Below are 21,627 nucleotides of genomic sequence, written 5' to 3'. Positions count from 1 at the left end.
CTGCTTTACTCCAAGTGTACACAGAGAGAGAGAGAGAGAGAATGGTGTTCATCCATCTATCATATTCACTCTGGATCCTTCACGAATGACATGGATAATCGAAAGACAAAAATCAGTGGAAAAGTCCAAAATGAGAGGAACTAGAAGCATCTCATTTCTCTCCTATTTAAATTGCCCCCAACAACATTTCCCTCCAATATATATATATAGATATACTAAATGCCTCAGAAAACAGAAGCAGCACAAATCCATCAATTTTGAACATTCAAAACTATTGCCCAAATCTAAATTGCTGGCGCCAAGTGAGCAAAGCGAATGTCACCTGCTCTCTCTCTCTCTATCTCCAACTTCCCCATCTGCAAATCTCAAGACCTTTCAAAGGAAACCCACCTCCCTAAAACCACAAACAGAGAAAACCCATGTCAGAAAATACCTCTACACAACAAACTCAACAGGCGGAAGCTGTTGAAAACCACTGGCTTGGGCCTAATAGGAGGAGCTATAGCTCAACCTGCAAGAGCTGAAACAGAGGCCCCAATTGAATCCACTTCAAGTAGAATGTCATACTCGAGGTTCTTGAAGTACCTGGATGAAGGTGCTGTCAAGAAGGTGGACTTGTTCGACAACGGGAACGTGGCGATTGCTGAGATACTCAATCCGGCAGCACTCAACAGAATCCAGAGAGTGAAAATACAGTTACCTGGACTGCCACAAGAGCTGCTGAGGAAACTCAAAGAGAAGGATGTGGATTTTGCAGCTCATCCAATGGAGGTTAACATGGTAGCTGCTACACTAGACTTGTTGGGGAATTTGGCTTTTCCTTTGATTTTGCTTGGCTCTTTGCTCTTTAGAACATCTTCAAATGCCCCTGGAGTGCCAAACTTGCCGTTTGGACTTGGAAGGTATGGTAAAAAAAATACTGCACTTTTTAATGCATATATGATATGAATATCTAGTAAATATGCTTAAAAATAAAATTCCTCATCATCTAGCCTTAATCCCATATAAATGAGGTAAGTTCTTTCTCTCCAATTTATTATACGTCATTTCACTTGCTATATTTAACTTCTTAAAGTCATTTTTAATAACCTCATCCCATGTTATTTTTGCTACCCTCTCCATCTCTTATCTTCTATTACAACTAGTCTTCCTTGTTTAACTGGCACAGTCTCTAGGTCTCCGATATGTGTCCAGACCATCTACGTCTCCATTATATGCTTAAAAATAAGATTGTTTATACTCAGATTATTATCACCATAACTGCCACATAGTCCACCTATTTTTCAACACAGTTTTTTGGCTGTTAATTTACAATAATATGATCTAAAAAGCAACATTATTCACCATTTGATTGATTATTAGTTATTAGTATAGGTAGAGTTTTAGCATCCTAATGATGTTAAACACTCATTTGCTAACATTGTTTTTACTACCTATCCTGACAGAAGCAAAGCCAAATTCCAGATGGAACCCAACACTGGAGTGACATTTGATGATGTAGCCGGAGTTGATGAAGCAAAGCAAGATTTTCAAGAGATTGTTGAGTTCCTAAAAACCCCAGAAAAGTTTACTGCAGTTGGGGCCAGAATTCCTAAAGGAGTGCTGTTAGTAGGGCCACCCGGGACCGGGAAGACATTGTTGGCTAAGGCCATTGCAGGGGAAGCAGGGGTTCCTTTCTTCTCTCTCTCCGGTTCGGAGTTCATTGAGATGTTTGTTGGTGTGGGAGCTTCAAGAGTGAGGGATCTATTCAACAAGGCTAAGATGAATTCGCCATGTTTAGTTTTTATCGACGAGATAGATGCTGTAGGAAGGCAGAGAGGAACCGGCATTGGCGGTGGAAATGATGAAAGGGAGCAAACACTTAACCAGCTACTCACAGAGATGGATGGGTTCAGTGGAAACAGTGGAGTCATTGTCGTTGCTGCTACTAATAGACCTGAAATTCTTGATTCAGCTTTGCTTAGGCCTGGAAGGTTTGATAGACAGGTTAGTTGTCACACACTCATATTCACTTGCTTCACAATTCTGATATGTTACTCTAAATCGTTGACACAGTCCACATTGAGGGTAATAGTAGGAGAAGAGGAAGACCAAAGTTAACATGCATAGAGTAAGAAAGATATGATAGGCATGTGGATTGACAGAGGCTATGGCCTTAAATAGAGTGGAATGGAACCACAGGATTCATTTAGCCAACCCCAAATATTTGGGAAAAGGCTTGGTTGTTGTTGTACTCTAAATAGTTGACATGCTAATTAATGAAGGTTCAAAAGCAAACACTCAAGTCAATATTTAAAATACTGATCTTTTTTTGGTTGTTGCTGAATCAGGTGAGTGTTGGACTACCAGATGTGAGAGGGAGAGAAGAAATACTAAAGGTACATAGCAAGAACAAGAAGCTTGACAAGGATGTCTCCCTTAGTCTTATTGCCATGAGAACCCCAGGCTTCAGTGGTGCAGATCTAGCAAACCTCATGAATGAAGCGGCGATTCTTGCAGGTCGGAGAGGCAAGGATAAAATCACTTTGAAAGAGATCGACGACTCAATTGATCGAATTGTAGCAGGAATGGAAGGAACCAAGATGACAGACGGAAAGAGCAAGATTTTAGTGGCTTATCATGAAATTGGGCACGCCATTTGTGCGTAAGTTCACCACAGAGTGCTTGTATTTTGATCCTGGATTGTTTCTTAGAACTTAAAGAAACAATGTGAGCTTTCTCAACTCTATATGGTTTGCTATTTGCAGGACACTGACTCCAGGACATGACCTAGTACAGAAAGTCACACTCATTCCTCGGGGCCAAGCTCGTGGACTGACATGGTTCATACCTGGTGAAGATCCTGCTCTCATCTCTAAGCAACAACTATTTGCTAGAATAGTTGGAGGGCTTGGAGGCCGAGCAGCCGAGGAAGTGATTTTTGGCGAATCAGAAATCACTACCGGTGCAGCAGGAGACTTGCAACAGATTACTCAGATAGCCAGACAGGTTTGTGTCATCTTTCTATAACTTTGGAATATAAACATAAAATGCTAATATAAATGAATCAATAAGGCTAATGGTTTTTTTTTATCCTAGCAGATGGTTACAATGTATGGAATGTCTGAGATTGGACCTTGGTCATTGACTGATCCAGCAGTACAAAGCAGTGATGTGGTATTGAGAATGCTAGCAAGAAACTCAATGTCAGAAAAGCTCGCAGAAGACATTGATGAATCGATACGAACTATTATTGACAGTGCATGTGAAATTGCAAAGACGCATATAAGGAACAACAGGGAGGCGATTGATAAACTAGTGGAGGTGACATTAGAGAAGGAAACTCTGACTGGAGATGAATTTAGGGCTATTCTCTCAGAATTTATTGACATTCCGTTGGAAAACATAAGCAGAAAACCTGTCCGCGAAATGATCGAAGCCTAAGCAACCCTTTAAGTATAGTTATTAGCTAGTTTAGTTCATTTTAAAATACCGTAAATACAAGGACAGTATAGTAAAGCAGTATAAAAAGGAACAGTTTTTGCATGATGTTTAGCTCTATGTAACTTGGAATAAAAGCTTGGAATGTGACAAGCACTTCCAATTGACTATGAAATCAAATGAGTAACGCAGTTCACAGAATTGGAATTCATTGTTTAGTTGAGGAAGACAAGTTCATTATCAGAGCTGGTAAAAACGAGCTTGCATATACAAAAAAAATGGTTAGAGGGACCAGTAGAGGCAATCAAAATGGATGAGTCTATCATGACAAAGAAAAACACGTGAATTTGTATAAAGATTTGTGTGTGTGTGTGTAGGTTGCAGCCTGTTTCTGAAACATTCATTGAGATTCATGAAATAATTCATTCCACTGCAAGGACTTTAAAGCTCCTTTGTTAAATTAACTTATGATAAGCTGAAATTTGGATCTCATTGTTAATACTTTTCACATATATCTTAACTGTGTTTTATAGCATAGACAAATACATGGATAATTTTTACATTTACATGGATACAACGAGACTCAAGACAGATTCTTTTAGAGAAACAGAAGGGAAGAAGGAGATGAAAACAAAGAGAGTGGAGAAAACCTGAAACATACGTATCTATACTTGCTGAACCGAATTCAAGATTTAAGAACTTAAGAAAGTATCAACCCTCGCATTTGTTCCCCTTGACAGAAACTTCATGCAGATGGGTGGATTCACACCTGCCAAAGCAAGAATCGAACTGGGCAGAGTCCATACCCCATCACCACAGATCAACCCAGAAGCCACAGCGGGTGCAAAAGCATCAGCCTTGGCTTTGTTTATCTTCTGCCAAACAAAAAGTATCAAGCTCCCAACACACATATCAATAGTAAAGTATGATCCAATATAGAATGGTATTGCCATTGCCATGGGAAGAGGAATAAATTTTGCCCTCTCCTTCCCCACAACATCTCTGATCGCATTGACAACAGCTGCTGCAATAAAGAACACATAGCAAAGCGTAAGGCAGTGTTCTGGCAGAGCTGAAAACCCTTCAACCCCCAAGATTGAAATGTTCCGGTATATACTAGCATAAGGGGCAGGGTATTGTGAATCAGGGATCCCGAGATCATGGAATGCCTTGTAGAAGAGCCAGAAGACACAAGGGGAAATAACACAACCCATTGCAGTCCCAATAACTTGGCTCACAAACATAGAGCGGGGAGAAGCCAGGGTCAGATAGCCTGTCTTGAAATCCTGCATAAGGTCAGATGCAGTGCTGACTATGTTCATCATGACCCCACAAGCTGCTAAACCTGCAAGGACTCCACCATGAGAGGCTCCTGCCCATGCTCCGATTATGAAGATTGCCAGCTTTCCATAGGTGGATGCTAAGGACCAATCGGTGAGCCCACATCCATAAGCATTGCAAAAGCCTAGTGTGGGCGCAAAGATGTAAATAACCACAATATAGTACCATTTGAGTTGATGGAAGATGTGTGGAATTGTTGCAGCAGAGATAATGGCAATAGTGATATAGCCAACAATTGCAAACCATGTTGGAATTTGGTCCTTGAGAAAGAGTTGTGTACGACGCTGGTCATCATAAGATAAAGAATTCAGAGGAGGAGAGCGACCATCGACTGGGAGGACGGTGTCTAAATCTTTATTCCGTATTTGATGATACAAACCGAAGAGAGTGCGACCAAAGACTTTCAAAAAGTTGTAGAGGCCATCGCCAAGGATCATGGCTATGCCAATGAATATCTGCAACAAAAGGAACGACAAAGAAAAGATTAAAATCCTGGTTACATTTTGGTACCTAGGCTAAGAGCAAGAAAGTTACCCTGTAACCTTGCAGGCCATGGAGGCTACTTGGCTTTGTGTCTGCAGGGTACCACTGGCCCTTCCTGTCCTGTATGAGAGGCCACATTATCCCCCATGAGAGAATTCCTCCAAGTAGCAATGATATGTTGACCAGATATGGACAGATCATCCCAACACCAACATAAGTTGCTGAGAAATCAAAGAAAAACCTGATTTTTTTTTTTTTTTTCAGGAAAAGAAGAAGATCAATATACTTGAGTAAGATCATTATACTTGAATGGGAAACATGAGAGATCGGAAAGTAATGAGCTCAAGAAGTTATTTTGATAACTACACTTTTCAGGTTGTTTTAGAGTATAAAAAATCGAGGAATTTAATACAGAAATGCATTGAGAATAAGTACTTGTTTTTATAGGCTTTGAGACCAAATGTGGGAAAGCTCACAAATCCACAATCATCCCCTGCAGTGAAGAACCACTGGAAGAAACCCCACAAGAAACTGAATGAGAAGAATTTGCCCAGAGCTCTGACTTGTTTCCTAGAGTTAAATGATGAATATAATGAGAAAGAAAGATGACTTGTTCGTAAGATTGTGTAACGAAATGGAATTTTGCATGGACTCACTTTGCTAGCTTGGCTCCTTTAGGAGTGTGGAAGCTGTTGATAAGGTGAGCAGTTGCAGTGCCGCTTGGATAAATTAGTTTGAAGTCTATGATCATTACCTGCAACAGGTTATATACATAGATTGAATCGGTTGAGTGAAAAAGGAAACATGCTACGTTTGCGTCTATTAAGATCTCTAGGAGAAGAGAGGTCCCACTCATAGTTGACAATATAAAAACCCTGTTGTTTTCTGGTAAAAAAAATCTTTGTACATTCATAAGTAAATGCATATAAAATGAATGAAGTCAAAGATAAAACAAACTTCGGAACAGGTGATAGTCATAATATATATAAACAAAGAGAAACTGTAATTTCATCTGTATACATTAATATAGTTGAGTTTTAAGAATTTACCTTTCGAAGAGGTACCACGGAAAAGAGTCCAAGAAAGCTGACAACTAAAAGAAATCCAATCATCCATACCAAAGACGGGTTTTTAATATTCTGTGCATTGTTAGCTTCAGTTGACTGTTTGGCAATAACTTCACTCATGCCAAAAAGGTAACTACCAAAACCTCCTGCTCATTGAAATTGAACAAAAAAATGTGTTAATGATCAGACAATATTGGCAGTCCCTGTAAAGTAGAAGAGAATTGTATATCATTATGTATATAAAATATTGCATTCAATTGGAAATTTCCCGGACTTAGAACACATAAAATGCTCAAGCATTCACTGAAATTAGTAGACACATCACTCAATAAAAATTGCCTAAATTATATCAGAATGTTGAATTGATCTGGGCATTTTCTATTGCAATCCAATCTAGACAACTTCACTTCACTTTTCAAACCAGAGCTGATGTGAAGACTTGGAATATGGAGATCGTGTTTGATTAAGGCAAGGGTAACTTGATGAATCTAGTCTTGGTTTTTTTTTTTTTTTTTTTGAAGAGACTCAATCTAAAGCATGTTCTATTACCACTACCGTACTATTTTCGTGAGCATCTATTATTAGCCATGGTGGATGATAATATAGTTTGGCAACATCCAAAACAAAAACTAAATTGGTGAGAAATAACATGATTCAGATTTTAAAAAGAGAAAGACCAAAATTGAAATTGATTGAGTTAGCAAAGAAAGATACAATAGCATTTTAGATAGAGTAGAAAGATACAGTACCATGTTAGTTATAAACGAATGAGGAAATACAATTCATGCAGCAGTTCAAAGAGTTGGGAAAAGTTAGTGGTAAGAGTTTGTTAGAGTTAATGTTAACATTTGTTATAATGAATTCACATATATATAATACAAACACTTCTGGAAATAAAACTTGTATTCTCACATGGGATAATTTGATAAATAATATTCTAAACCAAATTATTACATAAGGTAATTTAATTACCCATGTCACACTAACAGTTAAGTAAATAATTTAATTTTAAAATGATTAAAAATATATATATCGTCTTAAAGCAATGTTGGTAGGCATAAGATGATCAAAGAAAGTGCTCAAGACACTGTTGAGACACTTGTCGAAAAAATTAAAACTTAATAATTCTACAAATTAGGAAATTATTTATAAATTATTTAGTGTGAAAGCTTCCGATATTGAAGCTCAAAAAAAGGCGGTGAAATAGTGGGCACACCATTCAAAAAACAGGTGTTCAAGAGTCAAAACATTCATTAAATTATTGGTTTCCTCTTTTATTTATTAAAGTCATATATATATAGAGTTTAAGAGTCAAACATTTACTAATTCATCTGCTCCATCCATCAATGATCTATAGATAATTGAACGAATAGTCAAAAATGAATCCGTAGATACGAATCAAAATTATGTCAAGATGGCCCACAGTGAGGAAAATAACTCACGGGTTTTGCCTCCTGAATACGGTTCAAGGGAGAGTGACAGAGAAGAAAGTTGCTGACTTTTGAACAAAGTGTGAGAAGACGTATTTTTGCCCGCATTCTGGAAGGTCCCACTTGCATAGAATCTTAATGAAATGGGACCCACTTCGTAAGATTTATTGATTTGTCGTTTAGTCGGGAAGGTGAACTTTTAATTTAATATAGATTGGACCACCACAAGTTACTTGTCCTGTTGGAGTATGATTTATTGATTTGTCCATTAATTTCCTCCAGTTGGCATCAGGTGGACAAATACTCATGTTTCGGGTGATCCTAAGGTATCGACGGTGATCACGTGGTCCCAAAATTTGTGACAGCTAATTTTCCACTACTCCACTCCATGGCCATCATCTTCCCTAGCACACACTCTTTACAAGATAATTAGTCTATGCCCCTTATTTTAGTCTACTTTAAACTTAGATCCTACTTTTCAAACATAATGTTATTATAACTCGTACAATTATTCAACATCATAGTCATCTCTGTAACAAACACTCTATACTACACGGAGTATTTGGTAAGAGTAAATAAGGGTTTTGTAAAGAGGAACAAATAATTTTACATTTTAGAGAAGAAATATATATATTTCAACCAATGAAGACAGATAATAAGAAGATCCAAAAGTAAAACAAACGCATAGTCATGTATTATTTTATTTGTAAATTAAAAGTTGAGCTTCCCGACTAATGATATGCTCAAAATTTACTTAAAATTCGAGATTGCTCTTAGAAAATTTAATACAGATTGGACCACCACAAGTTACTTATCCTATTGGAGTATTTAATAATATCGTCTAATTTAGATTTAGACCCCAATTTTTCAAGCAAATTCTAAAACACACTTGTTACTTTTCTTTTTGGCTTTTTGCCAACTACTTGTAGCAGTTAGGGATGTCAATTTTTACCGCCTCGCCGGGGCCCCGCCCCGTCCCACCCCGTTAATAATGAATATGGGAACACTTGTTATACCGTTGGGGCGGACATGAATACAAATTTTGTACCCGTCGAGGGTCACGGGGCGGGTAAGGGTTCAATATACATATCCTAGGGGCCCCGCCCCGCCCCACCCTGCATATAACTATAAGTTATTTTAGCGGCTTACCCAATTACCCATCTCTTATAATCCTAATTTGGGATATAAACTTGGTATTAAATTTGCTTTTGTTTTGGTTATGGTGGAAGTTGGAGCTTAGAACTTCTTGTGATTTGGTTGTATTAAACTTTTATTTTTGTTTATTATGTTCTCTGAATTATATTATGTGCATGTTATTTTTTATTTATTTATTAGGATATATAATTTTATTTATGTGATGTCATTTCTAGGCTTTGCACATTTAAATAGCAGGAGTTTAAGTTCCAAAAAGTGGGAGAAAAAAATTTGTTAGTGGGGCGGGCACGGAGGCACAGTATTTCCTAACGGGACGGGATTGGATATGAAAATCCAACCCGTCGCGGGTCTCGGGCCGGATATGGACTCGATAAAAATTAAAAGGGGCAGGGCGAGATTTAGAGAAACCCGCTCCAAACCCGCCCCGTTGCCATCCCTAGTGGCAGTACATGCCAAATAGAACCAAAAGATGCCCAGGAGCATACAGCGTTTATAACCGTCGGATTCGTAAATTGCAACACGTCACCGGTGATGACGGCATGCCAGAGACGTGAATATATATAGATATAGAAATAGATACAGATAGAGAGAGAGGGGGGGAGTAGGTAGATACCGCTGAAGGCGATGCCGGAGGAGGCGACGACGCAGGTCTGAATGACGGTGTTCTCTTGCCTGGTGAATGGCTGCTTCAACAGGCCCGATTTGGAAAGGAACTTGGTCCAGGTCTTGATGAAGAAGAACCCCAACAGACCAGCCGAGACGTTGAGAGAAGGAATTAAACCGGTGGTCAGATTCAGCTTCATCACTATGAAGGTGAACATTATCGACAACACAAAGCTCACGAAGAAAGCCCTCAATGTCAATTGACTCTGCCATGGCGGTACCTCCTTCGACTCGAAGATCCTCTCCACCGATTTGAACTCTTCTTCCTCTCCTCCACTACTGTTCGTCTTGTTGTGCTCTGTCTCGATTGAGAAGGCCTCTCCGGCAAAGGCGCCGTTATCGGCGGCGTCAGTTTCTTCTCTTCTTCTGGTTGTTCGCTCCATGTCTGTGACAACTAGCGACTTGCGGCTATCTCACTCACTGTGTGTACTATGTGTGTGTAATTGTTTGTGTATATATTGAGAGAGAGAGGGAGGGAGAGAGAGAGAGAGCTGTCGTTATTAGGGGTGTGAAGGTGTTGGTGGTTTGTGTGGAATGATGAGGCTTTGATTTTGAATTTTCTATGGTGGGTTGGAGATGAGTGAGGCGCGAGTGACGCGCGAGTCAGAATTTTTACAATCGCGTTTACACGGAGACACTAGTAGGAGTTTTCATAATGGAATTGGACCAATTAGATATTGATAGGCCCTTAGACAAGCAATAAATGCTACGGCGAAGGGTCATCTCATTTGATCACTAGTCACTACTGGTACACCCCATAAAAAAATGTCACTTTTACGTCATCGTAATTCTCACATATTAAATTATCACGATTCCCTAAACACTAGACTTTTTCTAGAATGGAGATAGTATATTTTAAAAGAAAAAGTCTGAAAAACTTAAATTTATGCGAATTACATCCTTTTTAGTTAGATTTATCTATATAAATTCATACTTAGATATAAAAATATGCAATTAAGCCACTTTCGGTGACTATTTTGGTAAGAATTGGATGCCAGATGATCATGTGCATGGCACATGACTATTTTAAAGCCTTTGTTTCGAAATTGCCCTTTTAATATTCTTTTACTATCCTTCACCGTGTATATATATATAGTATATATGGGTTTTGAACTTCTAATTCTAGTAGATTTTGTAGTTTGCAGTTACAGAGAGAAAGAAGGGGTAAGTTGAGGATGAGAATAGAGATGGAGGCGATTGGGGAGGCTGAAATGATTTGCCCTAAAAAAAAATTATGCAAAACAAGAATTATAAACTTGATTAGTTGATTTCGAAAAAAAAATTAAAACAAAACCCATACAAGTTAGCAGTTGCAGAGAGAAGGGGGGGAAGCTTGAGAGTTGAGAGACAGCGGCTGAAGCTTGCCAACGGCGAACCCGAACTAGAACAGCGGGCGATGGAAATTGAAAGATATGGGTTTTGATTTTTTAAAAAATCTGAAATGATATGCCAATATGGGTTTTGATATAGGTAATAGGTTTTAAACTTTTGATTCTTGCAGACAGGTAGATAAACTCAAGTATATGGGTTTTGAACTTCTAATTCTTGTAGATTTTGTAGTTTGCAGTTGCAGAGACAGAGAGAGGGTAAGTTCAGATTCTGGTGGTACGGTGGTGGTGGTGATTTTTTGTTGAAATAACACTCAAAAATCCTAACTTTGTCTTCAGATGATTGTTGTAACCAATTCTACCCACTCTCCCAAGCACACAACGAAGAGCCATGGATGGGTGGGTGCGTATGGATTGAGCGGCGGCGGAGGATGTTTTCAGGCGGTCGGATTTAGTTGTTGCGATGGATTGAACGGCGAACCCGAACTGGAACAGCGGCCAATGGAAACTGAAAGATATGAGTTTTGATTTTTTGAAATATTTGATATGATATGTCGATATGGGTTTTGATATAGCTAATAAGTTTTGAACTTTTGATTCTTGCAGATAGATAGATAAACTGAAATATATGGGTTTTGAACTTCTAATTCTTGTAGATTTGTAGTTTGCAGATGGTGCGCACGCGAGAGAGAGAGGGGGGGGGCAAGAACGAGAATAGAGATGGAGTATTGATAGAGGGTTATTTTAGTCTTTTTCTTATTTTTTGTTAATTTTTTTATTATTATTATTTTTAAATCATAGATAGAGGGCTTTTAGTCTTTTTGTAACTCCGGTTCCGGTCAATAGAGGTCAACGCCCAAAAGACACTACTCCACACCATTTTTAAAATATAAGAGAGGTGAACAAATAATAAGGAATTATACACACTATATCGATATCACATGAGTGTAAAGCGCACACGAGCCTATTTTAGATCTTTTGACATGTTTTTCACTTACAATCCAAAAACTATTTTTCAAATATGTAAGACCATTTTGTATATGTAAAATGACTTTATTACCCCCTTTTGACTCTGTTGACTAAGAATTGGAGTTGAAATAACTCGAATATCCTTTACTTTATAAATTTATAATTATTATTTATTTATATATATATTTACAATACCCTTTTCTAGCTCATTTGAGTCTCTTACGAGACTTAAAAAAAAAAAAAATTGTACTCCGTATTTTTTTAGCAGAGAAAAATTATACCAATGTAGCTCTATTCACCTTTTCTTTTGTACTCGTTGATTTTTTTTTTTTTTTTCTCTTTCAGAAGGTGCACTAACTGATCATATAACTAACATGAGGCATTTAACTGGGTCATTCTTCAATAATGAGACCCATACCCAGAATATGAAGCTTACTATATATATATATATATATATATATGTAAAAAACTTAGCAACTAAAACTTCTAATAATAAATCAGTAGCTATGTAAAACTAATGGTAGACCAATGAACCTTTTTTTTTTTTTGTGGTCGATTCCAACTTCAAAATGGAGACCGTAGACCCCAACCCCGTGCACCGTCTACATTTTGAAGTTGGAATCGACCACAAAAAAAAAAAGGTCGTTGGTTTACCATTAGTATTACATAGCTACGGATTTATCGTTAGAAGTTATATTCTTCTTCTTTCATCTATATATTTTGTCTATCTCTATTATTATTTTACTTTAATTAATCAATAGAGAGAAGGAAAGCTTGTGATACTCCCTAATTTTACAACACGGGTTGATCAAGTCCGCGCACAAAATCAAGAAAAATCAAAACAATTTTAGTATTTAACAAGCACAGAATACAAAGATGAATAATAAAGAATAAATAAACCGCTAAAGAAAACTAATAAATAAATATTACTTAATGATTCTCCAACATTTACAACTCGAAAATCCCATAACTCAAGTACACCTTAAAACATTATCCAATAATCCAATACTATTTAAAAGTACACAAGATGAATAGATAAATGTCAGTCTCCCAGCTGCGGATCCTCAACCTCGAGACTGGAACCTCTAATAATCTGAAAAATAAATCGTGGGTTAAGCCCTACGAGCAAGTTCACTCTACCAGGCCTCTGAAAACCAATAAGCAGATCATTTCTGATCAAACTAAACCTAATAAAGTTTTAACTTTAATAAAGTACGATATACATGTCTCTATATAATTATATATATTATACTAATCACATCCGTTAATAAGTTTATTAAATTTCCATACCTATTAAATAATTATTAAAATAATATTCATACCTAGACCAATCTACCATTTCATTTTTAAAAAAAACTCCTTTGACCTTAATCCCATCCTAGTCAGTTGTTTAATCATTTAAATAATAAATTATAATAAAAGGCATATTATAATTAATCCCAAAACCTGATGATGATTTTAACTAAATCACATATCCAAAATCTCAGCATTGGCAAATCATCCATATTTCCACCAATATTATTTTATTAATATATAATAATACACTAACCAGTAAGTACTAGATTATTCTAATTTAAGAATATATAACTCTAATCCAGTCTATAGATACAATAACTATAGATGATATTTTAATCATCTAACACATAACAATTTAATTACGCTTTGGCAAATTAACCATGCCATTATAAATATTTTTATTGATATATTGGCAACTCAATCATTCCTCCTTAAATATATTTATTTATACATTGGCAAATTAACCATGCCTCCACAAGTATATTTATTTACATATTTGGCAAATCAACCATGCCATTATAAATATATTTATTTATACATTGGCAACTTAACCATGCCTCATTTAAGTATATATATTTATACTTTCAAATTAACAATTCAACCATGCTTATGGCAGTTCATTCATGCCAACAATTCAACTATGTATCAACTTTAAATTTAAAAATAAATTAATTCACACATAACAATTTCATGCATATTATATGCATAAGATTAATTTAATAACCAACCTAATATAATATATCAAATAAGAATAATAATTTAATTATCTTAAATGATATATACATATACCCATATATTATATAATATATATATATATATATATATATGTATAATACCTTCAATAATAATCCTTGATTATTTAAAATCATATATACATATACATTAATGAATATATATATATACATATAATTCCTTCCATTCTACACATAAATTAATTAAATCATATATACACATATATAATTAAGTATATATATAACTCCTTCCATCACCAAACTATTAATTAATGACATTTACGTAAATTAAACGTCACTAAATATCGTCACAAATGTTTTCCCATAAATACTCCATATCAGTTTAAATAATTTTCCGATACCGTCTCCCTAAAACGCAATTATCTTCTAGTAGGATGGGAATCTGATAATGAAATTAGTACCATTGGAAAGAGGACGAAAAATCCTTGAATTTAAGCTCTAGAATGACCCAATTTCGATTTAAGCTGACTAAGTTATGACCGTTTTAATTTTATGTCACAAATAGGCAACATAATTGGATGGGCTTAAACACTACTGTGAGCGCACCCACACCGGATTAGCTCACTTGAGCTCACACAAATGCACCCACACCAGATTAGCTCACTTGAGCTCACATGTATGAACCCGCACCAGATTATCTCCCTTTCATCAATCAAATCAAACCGTTGGATTCCGCATGTGCATTAACATATCATGTACCGCAATGCACTGAATAAATCCATTAATATTTAAGTAATCTAATGGTCTAGATCAGTGTGCGCACCATTGCTCTATGTACCGCGCCACGGTGAATTGCTTCCCTATTGAGGCGCCACTCCACTAACAGTGTATATATATACATATATATATATTTCCAATAAATATATAAAAATAAATTCTAATAAATTACCAAAAATACCAGAAAAAATCAGAAAATTCCAGAAAATTTAACAAAAATTCCAGAAATTTTAGAAACATTAATTAACCCCTCTTGGGTCCAAATCCAGCCTATCTGTTGATGTAAACAAAATATACAACACATATATACAACAATAAAAATCTAAAATTCCAAAAAAAAAATATAATAATTCATATTTTAAATATTCCGTTCTAACCATCATTTAATCGATAAATTTAACCTTAGATTTTGATACTCAAGGTGAAATCCTTATGAGTTCTAAGAGGAAAGTTAGAGAAGAACTCCGAACTCGCAAGGTTTCAAAACGAAACCGAAGCTTTAAGCCTTGATTACCTCTTCCAAATCCGATGTCCTCTTTCTCTAATCCGACTACCTCTTTGTCGGCCTTCTCCTTTTCTCTCTCTCTCTTATTTTTTTAACGTGTAAACTTTTAACCCTAAAGTCTTATGCGTATATTTATACACATTAGAATCCAAATCCTATTCCTACCAGGACTTTCAAATAAAATAATAATTCTTAAATAATATATATCTATAAACACATATTATATTACAAATATATATATATACCTTCCATAATTACTTCATGGGTTAATTAAATCATATAGACCTATATATATCCATAAATATATATCTCTATATATATTTTTTCATAACAATTATTAATTAATTATATTTATATATAATTATATATATTTATAATTAATACAAAAATGATCATTTAAATAATTAAATAATCATGGGCCTTTATTAATTAATCCAATAAGGCTTCATACAAGCCCAATACCACATATTTTGGTCCAACTTCCCTTAATCCCAAATCCAATTAATTTAAATAAATCAAATAATTAAATAGACACTTAAATAATAAAAACTAAAAACTAATTACACTAAGCACATAAACAAAATAATAAATTACAACCAAGTTACACCAAACCAATAAAATTAACACGCAAACAATTCAATCAATAATTAAGCACACACACAACAATCATCATATCAATAATTCACGAAATATAAATAAAATAAAACAATTAATCTAAGTACTCAATAAAATAAATCAATTAAAAATTAAAATAAACGCAATTAATTCAAATTAAATCAAATATATCATTTAAAAATAAAATAAAAGTAATTAATTTCAATTAATAAATCTTTTAAAATATCGGGGTATTACAAAGCTTAAAGAATGTAACAATAGTAGAATGGGGGTGTTGGTCCAGCAAAGTGTAAGAGAGATAGAGGGGTGGGTAAGTGAGCGTAATTAATAAGGGTAATTTTATCTTTTTAAATTGTTGATATTTTGAAATAAAAGTTATTAAAAAAATTAGGTACATTTGTCTTTTCATACTTCTTTAACGGTTTCAGTGATGAAAAAGTAAAATTGAACTTGAGTAATATTTATCTTTGAAAAGTATTTTAATGCGATGTTTATCTAAATCTAAGGAGGTATTAGTAAAATTAACCCTATATCTTTTGAAATTTTAAATGGAGCCGGTTTGACTCGAAATTTTATTTAGTTCAATTTTTATTTTAATTTGAATTTTAAATAAATAATTTATAAAAGATACTGCGTACATTGTTGATGTGATTCAACTCAGATTAAGTATATTTTATTATTTTTATATTTTGATTCAGATTTCGATATGAATGGTGAGATTCTGTGTGAACACGAGAAGGAAAAAAAAACTAAAGACTATGCGCCGACAAATTTGCTAAACTACTCACTGGTGAGTAGGGTGAAGTTACTCACCCTTATATGTCCAATAATAAAATAACACATCACATTTAAAAATAAAATAATTCACACCTAAAAACACTATATACGATTTATTCAATGATTGATCCGAGAAAGCAGAAAAATATGTGAATTATTTTATTATTAAATGTGATGTGTTAGTTTGTTATTAGACTATACAGGGGTGAGTAGTTTCATCCTACTCATTAGTGAGTAGTTAAGCATTGCCCATTTGGAAAATACTAGGCACTCCAACAATTATTCATGGCATACATATTTCCATAAATATACATATTTATGGATAGGGGTAATAATATTTGACACAGTACATTAATGTGATTCAAATACGATACGAAATAAGTGAGTTTAAGTTTGATTTAATCGTGTTCGGATTGTAATTATGTCGAGCCATATTGACACGGTTATTAAACGTATCGTGTTCGTATTTGACTCACTAATTCGTTTATAACCCATTTAACTAAACGCGTTATAGTATTCGTATTTAAAATGATCCATTTAACTAAACGTGTCATATTTGTGCCAAAAATGACTTAAATGTGTTTTATTGTGTCAAATATTAACCCACTTATTAAATGGGTTACGCATGTCGTGTCGTATTATCTGTGTATTAATTGTGTTGAAATTTTTTAATACGAATAATAATCGTGCTGCGTTCATGTCGACTCATTTAATAGGATACCCATGCCTTGACACGACATGAATATGACCCGACACAAATTTCTAACCCTATTTAGAGCAACTCCAATGGGTTGTCAATCTCAAAATATAGGAGGTGACTTTAAAATGAGTTGTCAAAGTATAACTTTGTCAAATCTTGTGTCAAATATAACACATTATATATTTACTGATATTGTTGTATTCGAGACTGTACGATACCATTTCGTTGCCCTTTCGTCTCTCTCCTTTTCATCCCATTCTATTATCTGAACCCCACCACCACCACCGATTTCTACAAATATAGAATCCCCATAGCCGAGGCCGAGTTTATCCTCGCAAATCTCTGGCCACCCCTCTTCCTTCCAAGAAATAAAATGTAGATTACGGTGATTACCTCAAAATTATTTTTAAAAAGTCAAAAATATTCACCAAATAGGATTTAGTTTGCAAAACAAGAATTACAGTCATATAGACCTTGATTAAATGATTTAGGGAAGAAAAAAAAAAATTAAATAAAACCCATACATACAAGTTAGCAGTTGCAAGAGGGGGGGGGGGGGGGGGGAAAGCTTGAGAGTTGAGAGACAGCGGTTGAAACTTGCGAACGGCGAACCCGAACTGGAACAGTGGGCGATTGAAACTGAAAAATATGGGTTTTGATTTTTTGAACAATTTAAAATGATATACCGATATGGGTTTTGAACTTTTGATTCTTACGGACAGATAGATAAACTGAAATATATGGGTTTTGAACTTCTGATTTTGTAGTTTGTAGTTGCAGAGAGTGAGGGTAAGTTCAGGGTCGAGAACGAGAATAAAGATGGAGGCCATTAGGGAGGCTGAAATGATTTGCCCTAAAATCATTTTGTAGTTTGTTTTTTTATGTGGGACATAATGCAATGAATAGTAAAGATGAGAAGGTGATTTCAAAATCAACGGTACTCAAGAGTCAGAGTCAAATTAGGATTGGGAAAGCTAAAAGTAGGTTAGGCTTGGTTCAATGGAGGCTGAAAATTGTTAAAATATAGTATTTTAGATGAAATGTACCATTAAAATAGAATTATTAAAATATAATATTTTGATACTATAACGCTTCTCAAAATATAAATTTTACATGCAAAAAGCAATTAAATTTGCCTTTTAAAAAAAAAAATTTGATTGGTCATCCTCTTTAAAGTGGTTTTCTCATTTATTGGGCTTTCCTAGTCAAAATATTGACTGGCCGAATTCAAATGTAGAATGTCGGCTAGAGTCCAGATCTGACTAAAAAATAGAACCTAAGCATGACGTATTAGTTCACACAGAGTCCTAAATGAGCTTAATTTGAGGTTTGTTTAGATAATTGTGGCTTACTTGTGAAAAAAATAAATAAAAGATAATTGTGGTCTTTTATTAAAGACAATATAGAAGTCAAGGTTTTTTTTTTTTTTGAAGACTAAGTCAAAAACCATCTCATATTTTGGTTTATAAGAATTATTGCCCATGACTACATAATAATTGAACACAACCTTACTCCATCCATGTGGGTTTGTTTAATCAAGTTTTGTTATGAACATTTGAATTTATTTAAGAAAGATTCTCGATTAAAAATAATAATAATTAAATTCCACGTAACTAAATTTCATCCACAATCCCAATTTATTTTTAATTGTATAAACATATTAATGATGAAGAACGCAATTTTGTTACGATGAATAAATTAAATCCAACAATGATATGATGGCTGAATGAGGCCAGTCTAAGGGGGAGTGAAAAGCTCCTAATTCACAAGATGGTCGACGTGAGATGAAGTATGAATGTTGAAAGGACATTTTTGTCTCACTTCGGATTAAGATGAAAAAATGTATTTGTATAAATGAATGGATATACAGTTAGTGACGAATCCAGAAAATTTTGTGAAAGGGTGAACTTTTAATTTGTTGGGACAAACTTATATAGTGGATCAATTTTTATAATTTTAATTGGGGTTTTTCATAAATTTTTAAAATGTATAGTATAAAATGCTTTAAAAAAAAAAAAAAAAAAAAAAAATTCCACTTGGGGCAAATTATAATTTTAGTAGGGGCAACTTCATAAATTCTAAAAAAAAATTAAGATTTGAGTTTGTACCTATTTGCAGCATTATAACTAAGTTTTTAAATAAATAAACAAGTGTCTACCGGTTTTATAAAATGTCTCCTTAAAATTTATACCTAATAGTATTTATTTGGACGCAATAAAATTTGCCTTTTTGAGAAAGAAAAAATAAAGAATAAAAATGCTGATTGATCTTCTTCATTGAACGATCCTTTTACCAAGTCAAAATATTGACTGACTGAATTCAAGTGGATCATACGCACTACAACCCAATTCCCACCCACGTGGGTTTGTTTAATCAATTCCAACCACAAGCCCAATTTATTTTTATTTAAATAGTATGTGCCGAAAAAAAAATATTTGATGGCAAAATAAGGATTTTCCATACTCATATTGCATACGCCAGTGGATTCGAAAAATAAATAAATCCCTTTGATTAAGCTTCTGTCAAACTTGAAAATTTACATTGTTCATGCATTAACTAATGTCCACCCATTGGTTCATAGGTTTTAGGGTCCTTCACTAACGGGAGCGAGAACTGAAGCGATAACGAATTTGAGAGAGGGAGTATGAGAGCGACAAAATTATGTCATAAATAGTGAGAATTTAAGTGAGAGTGTGTGCGGAACGTGAACGCACTCGAAACGCAAAAACGATACTTGTTGAGAAGGATTATGTGACTTAGATATTTCGTAGTAGCTCCAACGAACCTCTTTTTAGAAATTTTGGGACTTTTTTGGCGATTGGATTAGTCCAATGGGGTCTCCAAAATATGGGCTCCATTTTTCGAGTCACGAAATGGATCGTCAAAAACGGCGACCCAATTAGCGATTGCAGGCTGCCTTGTGCGGGCCGGCCTATTTTTTTATTTTTTTGTTTTCTAACTTTTGTGGCCCAAAACATTGTAACCCATAATAACTGTGGCCCAAAACACTGTAATCCAGTTTTTTTGCATTTTTTGGCCCCTTTTTTTTCCCTCAAAATAATTAAATCAAAGAGCGTTAAGGCACTGTTTGGTTGACACAAACAATGCCTTAATTGTTTTTTTGGGCAAAAAAAAGTAAAAAAAAAAAAAGGAGAAAAAGTGATTTTTTTTTTCCTTTTTAAAATTTTCAAGTGACAAAAACAGTGCCTCAAGCTTCTTGTATGATTGTTGTGATTTTCCTAGTTGATTTTAATAATGGTATTGTATTTTTTTTTTAAATTCATATCGTACTGTATTGTTTTAATTTTTTTTGTATGATATACCAGTTAAAAATATAGCCGTTATGAAAAAGTAAATATATATATATATTAAAAAATTTAAGAATATTAAAATATTATTATTTTTGGAGAACGAAAATGCACCATTAGAGCTATAACCAAAATTTGGAGACTCCAAAACGATGACTTGACAAATTTAGAGAACCAATTTTTAGAGACTCCATTGGAATTGCTCTCATGTGCATTCAAATCACACCAGATTGGAACATAGATATTTGATATCGCTATGATATTGACAATTTGGGTAATTATAATAATGAAATATATATATTAAACTTTTAATATGATGCTTGATCATTAAAAAAAAAAAACCGTTTACATCAATTTTTATAATAAAAATAAGGAACTCAAAGAATTTTTTTTTAAAAAAGGTAATGCTTTTGTTTCTTGGATTTGGATTTAAATGGCTACCCTTGACAAGTATACAATCCACATCCAACAAGTTTGTGATAATTTTGATACCTCAAATCAATCCCCTTGCAAGTCTTACTGCCATTTGAGAAATTATGAAAGATAATTGGTTGGTCCACCGCTGAAAGTAAAAAAAGGTCAGATATTTGACATTCCCGAAATTGATTTCGGAAAAGTCAATAATAATGACATTTTACCTTAGTAGTAGCAACATTCAAACAAAACGAAATTTTACCGTCATAGTAAAAAAGTTCACAATTGATAGTTATGAACCCAAATAGAAGTGGATGCTTGCCAACAATGTTATCCAAAACACCACCAAGTAAATTAATGAGACAAACTTTGAAGAGGCCAGGGCATGCCCACCAAATAAAGCCCCATCCTTTGTAGGGTACCCTCTAAAAGAAGAGAGTCTTCATCCCAGTCTTCTTCTTCACTGCTCTAAAGAAATGGTTGTCGAAGTATTTCTGTAAGCACTCTTAAATGGAAAAACAGCATTTCATTACCCAAACAGAGCAAACCTATCCACCCTACTTTGCCTCTATACATATACATAAATGGCCATTGCAACCATTGCATAAATGTCCATTGCCGCCTTAGTGTGATACTATATTTCTGCATCATGCAAGCTAAAGGACAATCTTCAAGGAACTGCTAAAA

At 34.5% G+C, this 21,627-nt stretch overlaps 2 protein-coding genes and 1 long non-coding RNA gene across 3 annotated transcripts; 1 reads left to right on the top strand and 2 right to left on the bottom strand.

Moving 5' to 3' along the window:
- Window positions 1–33: 33 nt before the first annotated feature.
- LOC132285532 (uncharacterized) lies at window positions 34–722 on the bottom strand. Its single transcript, XR_009472568.1, has 2 exons — window positions 586–722; window positions 34–394 (listed from the first exon to the last, which is right to left on the bottom strand). It is a non-coding gene; the product is annotated as an uncharacterized LOC132285532 (long non-coding RNA).
- LOC132285531 (ATP-dependent zinc metalloprotease FTSH 6, chloroplastic-like) lies at window positions 316–3,878 on the top strand. The gene is made up of 5 exons (XM_059787721.1): window positions 316–902; window positions 1,446–1,986; window positions 2,331–2,644; window positions 2,748–2,988; window positions 3,082–3,878. The coding sequence occupies exons 1-5, from the start codon at window positions 316–318 to the stop codon at window positions 3,421–3,423; spliced, it is 2,025 nt and encodes a 674-aa protein (XP_059643704.1). The 3' UTR covers window positions 3,424–3,878.
- Window positions 3,879–3,891: 13 nt separating this feature from the next.
- On the bottom strand, window positions 3,892–10,166 carry LOC132285530 (probable metal-nicotianamine transporter YSL7). Its single transcript, XM_059787719.1, has 6 exons — window positions 9,510–10,166; window positions 6,294–6,457; window positions 5,901–5,998; window positions 5,680–5,814; window positions 5,296–5,485; window positions 3,892–5,216 (listed from the first exon to the last, which is right to left on the bottom strand). Exons 1-6 carry the CDS (start codon window positions 9,940–9,942, stop codon window positions 4,113–4,115), a joined length of 2,124 nt encoding a protein of 707 aa, XP_059643702.1. The 5' UTR covers window positions 9,943–10,166; the 3' UTR covers window positions 3,892–4,112.
- Between the last annotated feature and the right edge of the window lie 11,461 nt (window positions 10,167–21,627).

The sequence above is a fragment of the Cornus florida genome, unplaced genomic scaffold (genome assembly GCF_030987335.1).
Source record: "Cornus florida cultivar Cherokee Brave unplaced genomic scaffold, ASM3098733v1 CherokeeBrave_3.0.0_Hap2_Chr11, whole genome shotgun sequence".
NCBI lineage: Eukaryota > Viridiplantae > Streptophyta > Magnoliopsida > Cornales > Cornaceae > Cornus > Cornus florida.
The sequence above is the reverse complement of the archived record's forward strand: the minus strand, read 5'-3'. Positions and strand labels throughout refer to the sequence as shown.

What these genes read in the sequence shown, in the direction of transcription:
- LOC132285530 (XM_059787719.1), bottom strand. Translation starts at nt 9,942, where the DNA reads ATGGAGCGAACAACCAGAAGAAGAGAAGAAACTGACGCCGCCGATAAC. An exon ending in CTCCGGCATCGCCTTCAGCG is followed by an intron (nt 6,458 to 9,509) that starts GTATCTACCTAC and finishes TTCAATGAGCAG; the next exon opens with GAGGTTTTGGTAGTTACCTT. An exon ending in AAAGGAGCCAAGCTAGCAAA is followed by an intron (nt 5,815 to 5,900) that starts GTGAGTCCATGC and finishes ATTTAACTCTAG; the next exon opens with GAAACAAGTCAGAGCTCTGG.
- LOC132285531 (XM_059787721.1), top strand. Translation starts at nt 316, where the DNA reads ATGTCACCTGCTCTCTCTCTCTCTATCTCCAACTTCCCCATCTGCAAA. An exon ending in TTGCCGTTTGGACTTGGAAG is followed by an intron (nt 903 to 1,445) that starts GTATGGTAAAAA and finishes CTATCCTGACAG; the next exon opens with AAGCAAAGCCAAATTCCAGA. An exon ending in TTACTCAGATAGCCAGACAG is followed by an intron (nt 2,989 to 3,081) that starts GTTTGTGTCATC and finishes TTATCCTAGCAG; the next exon opens with ATGGTTACAATGTATGGAAT.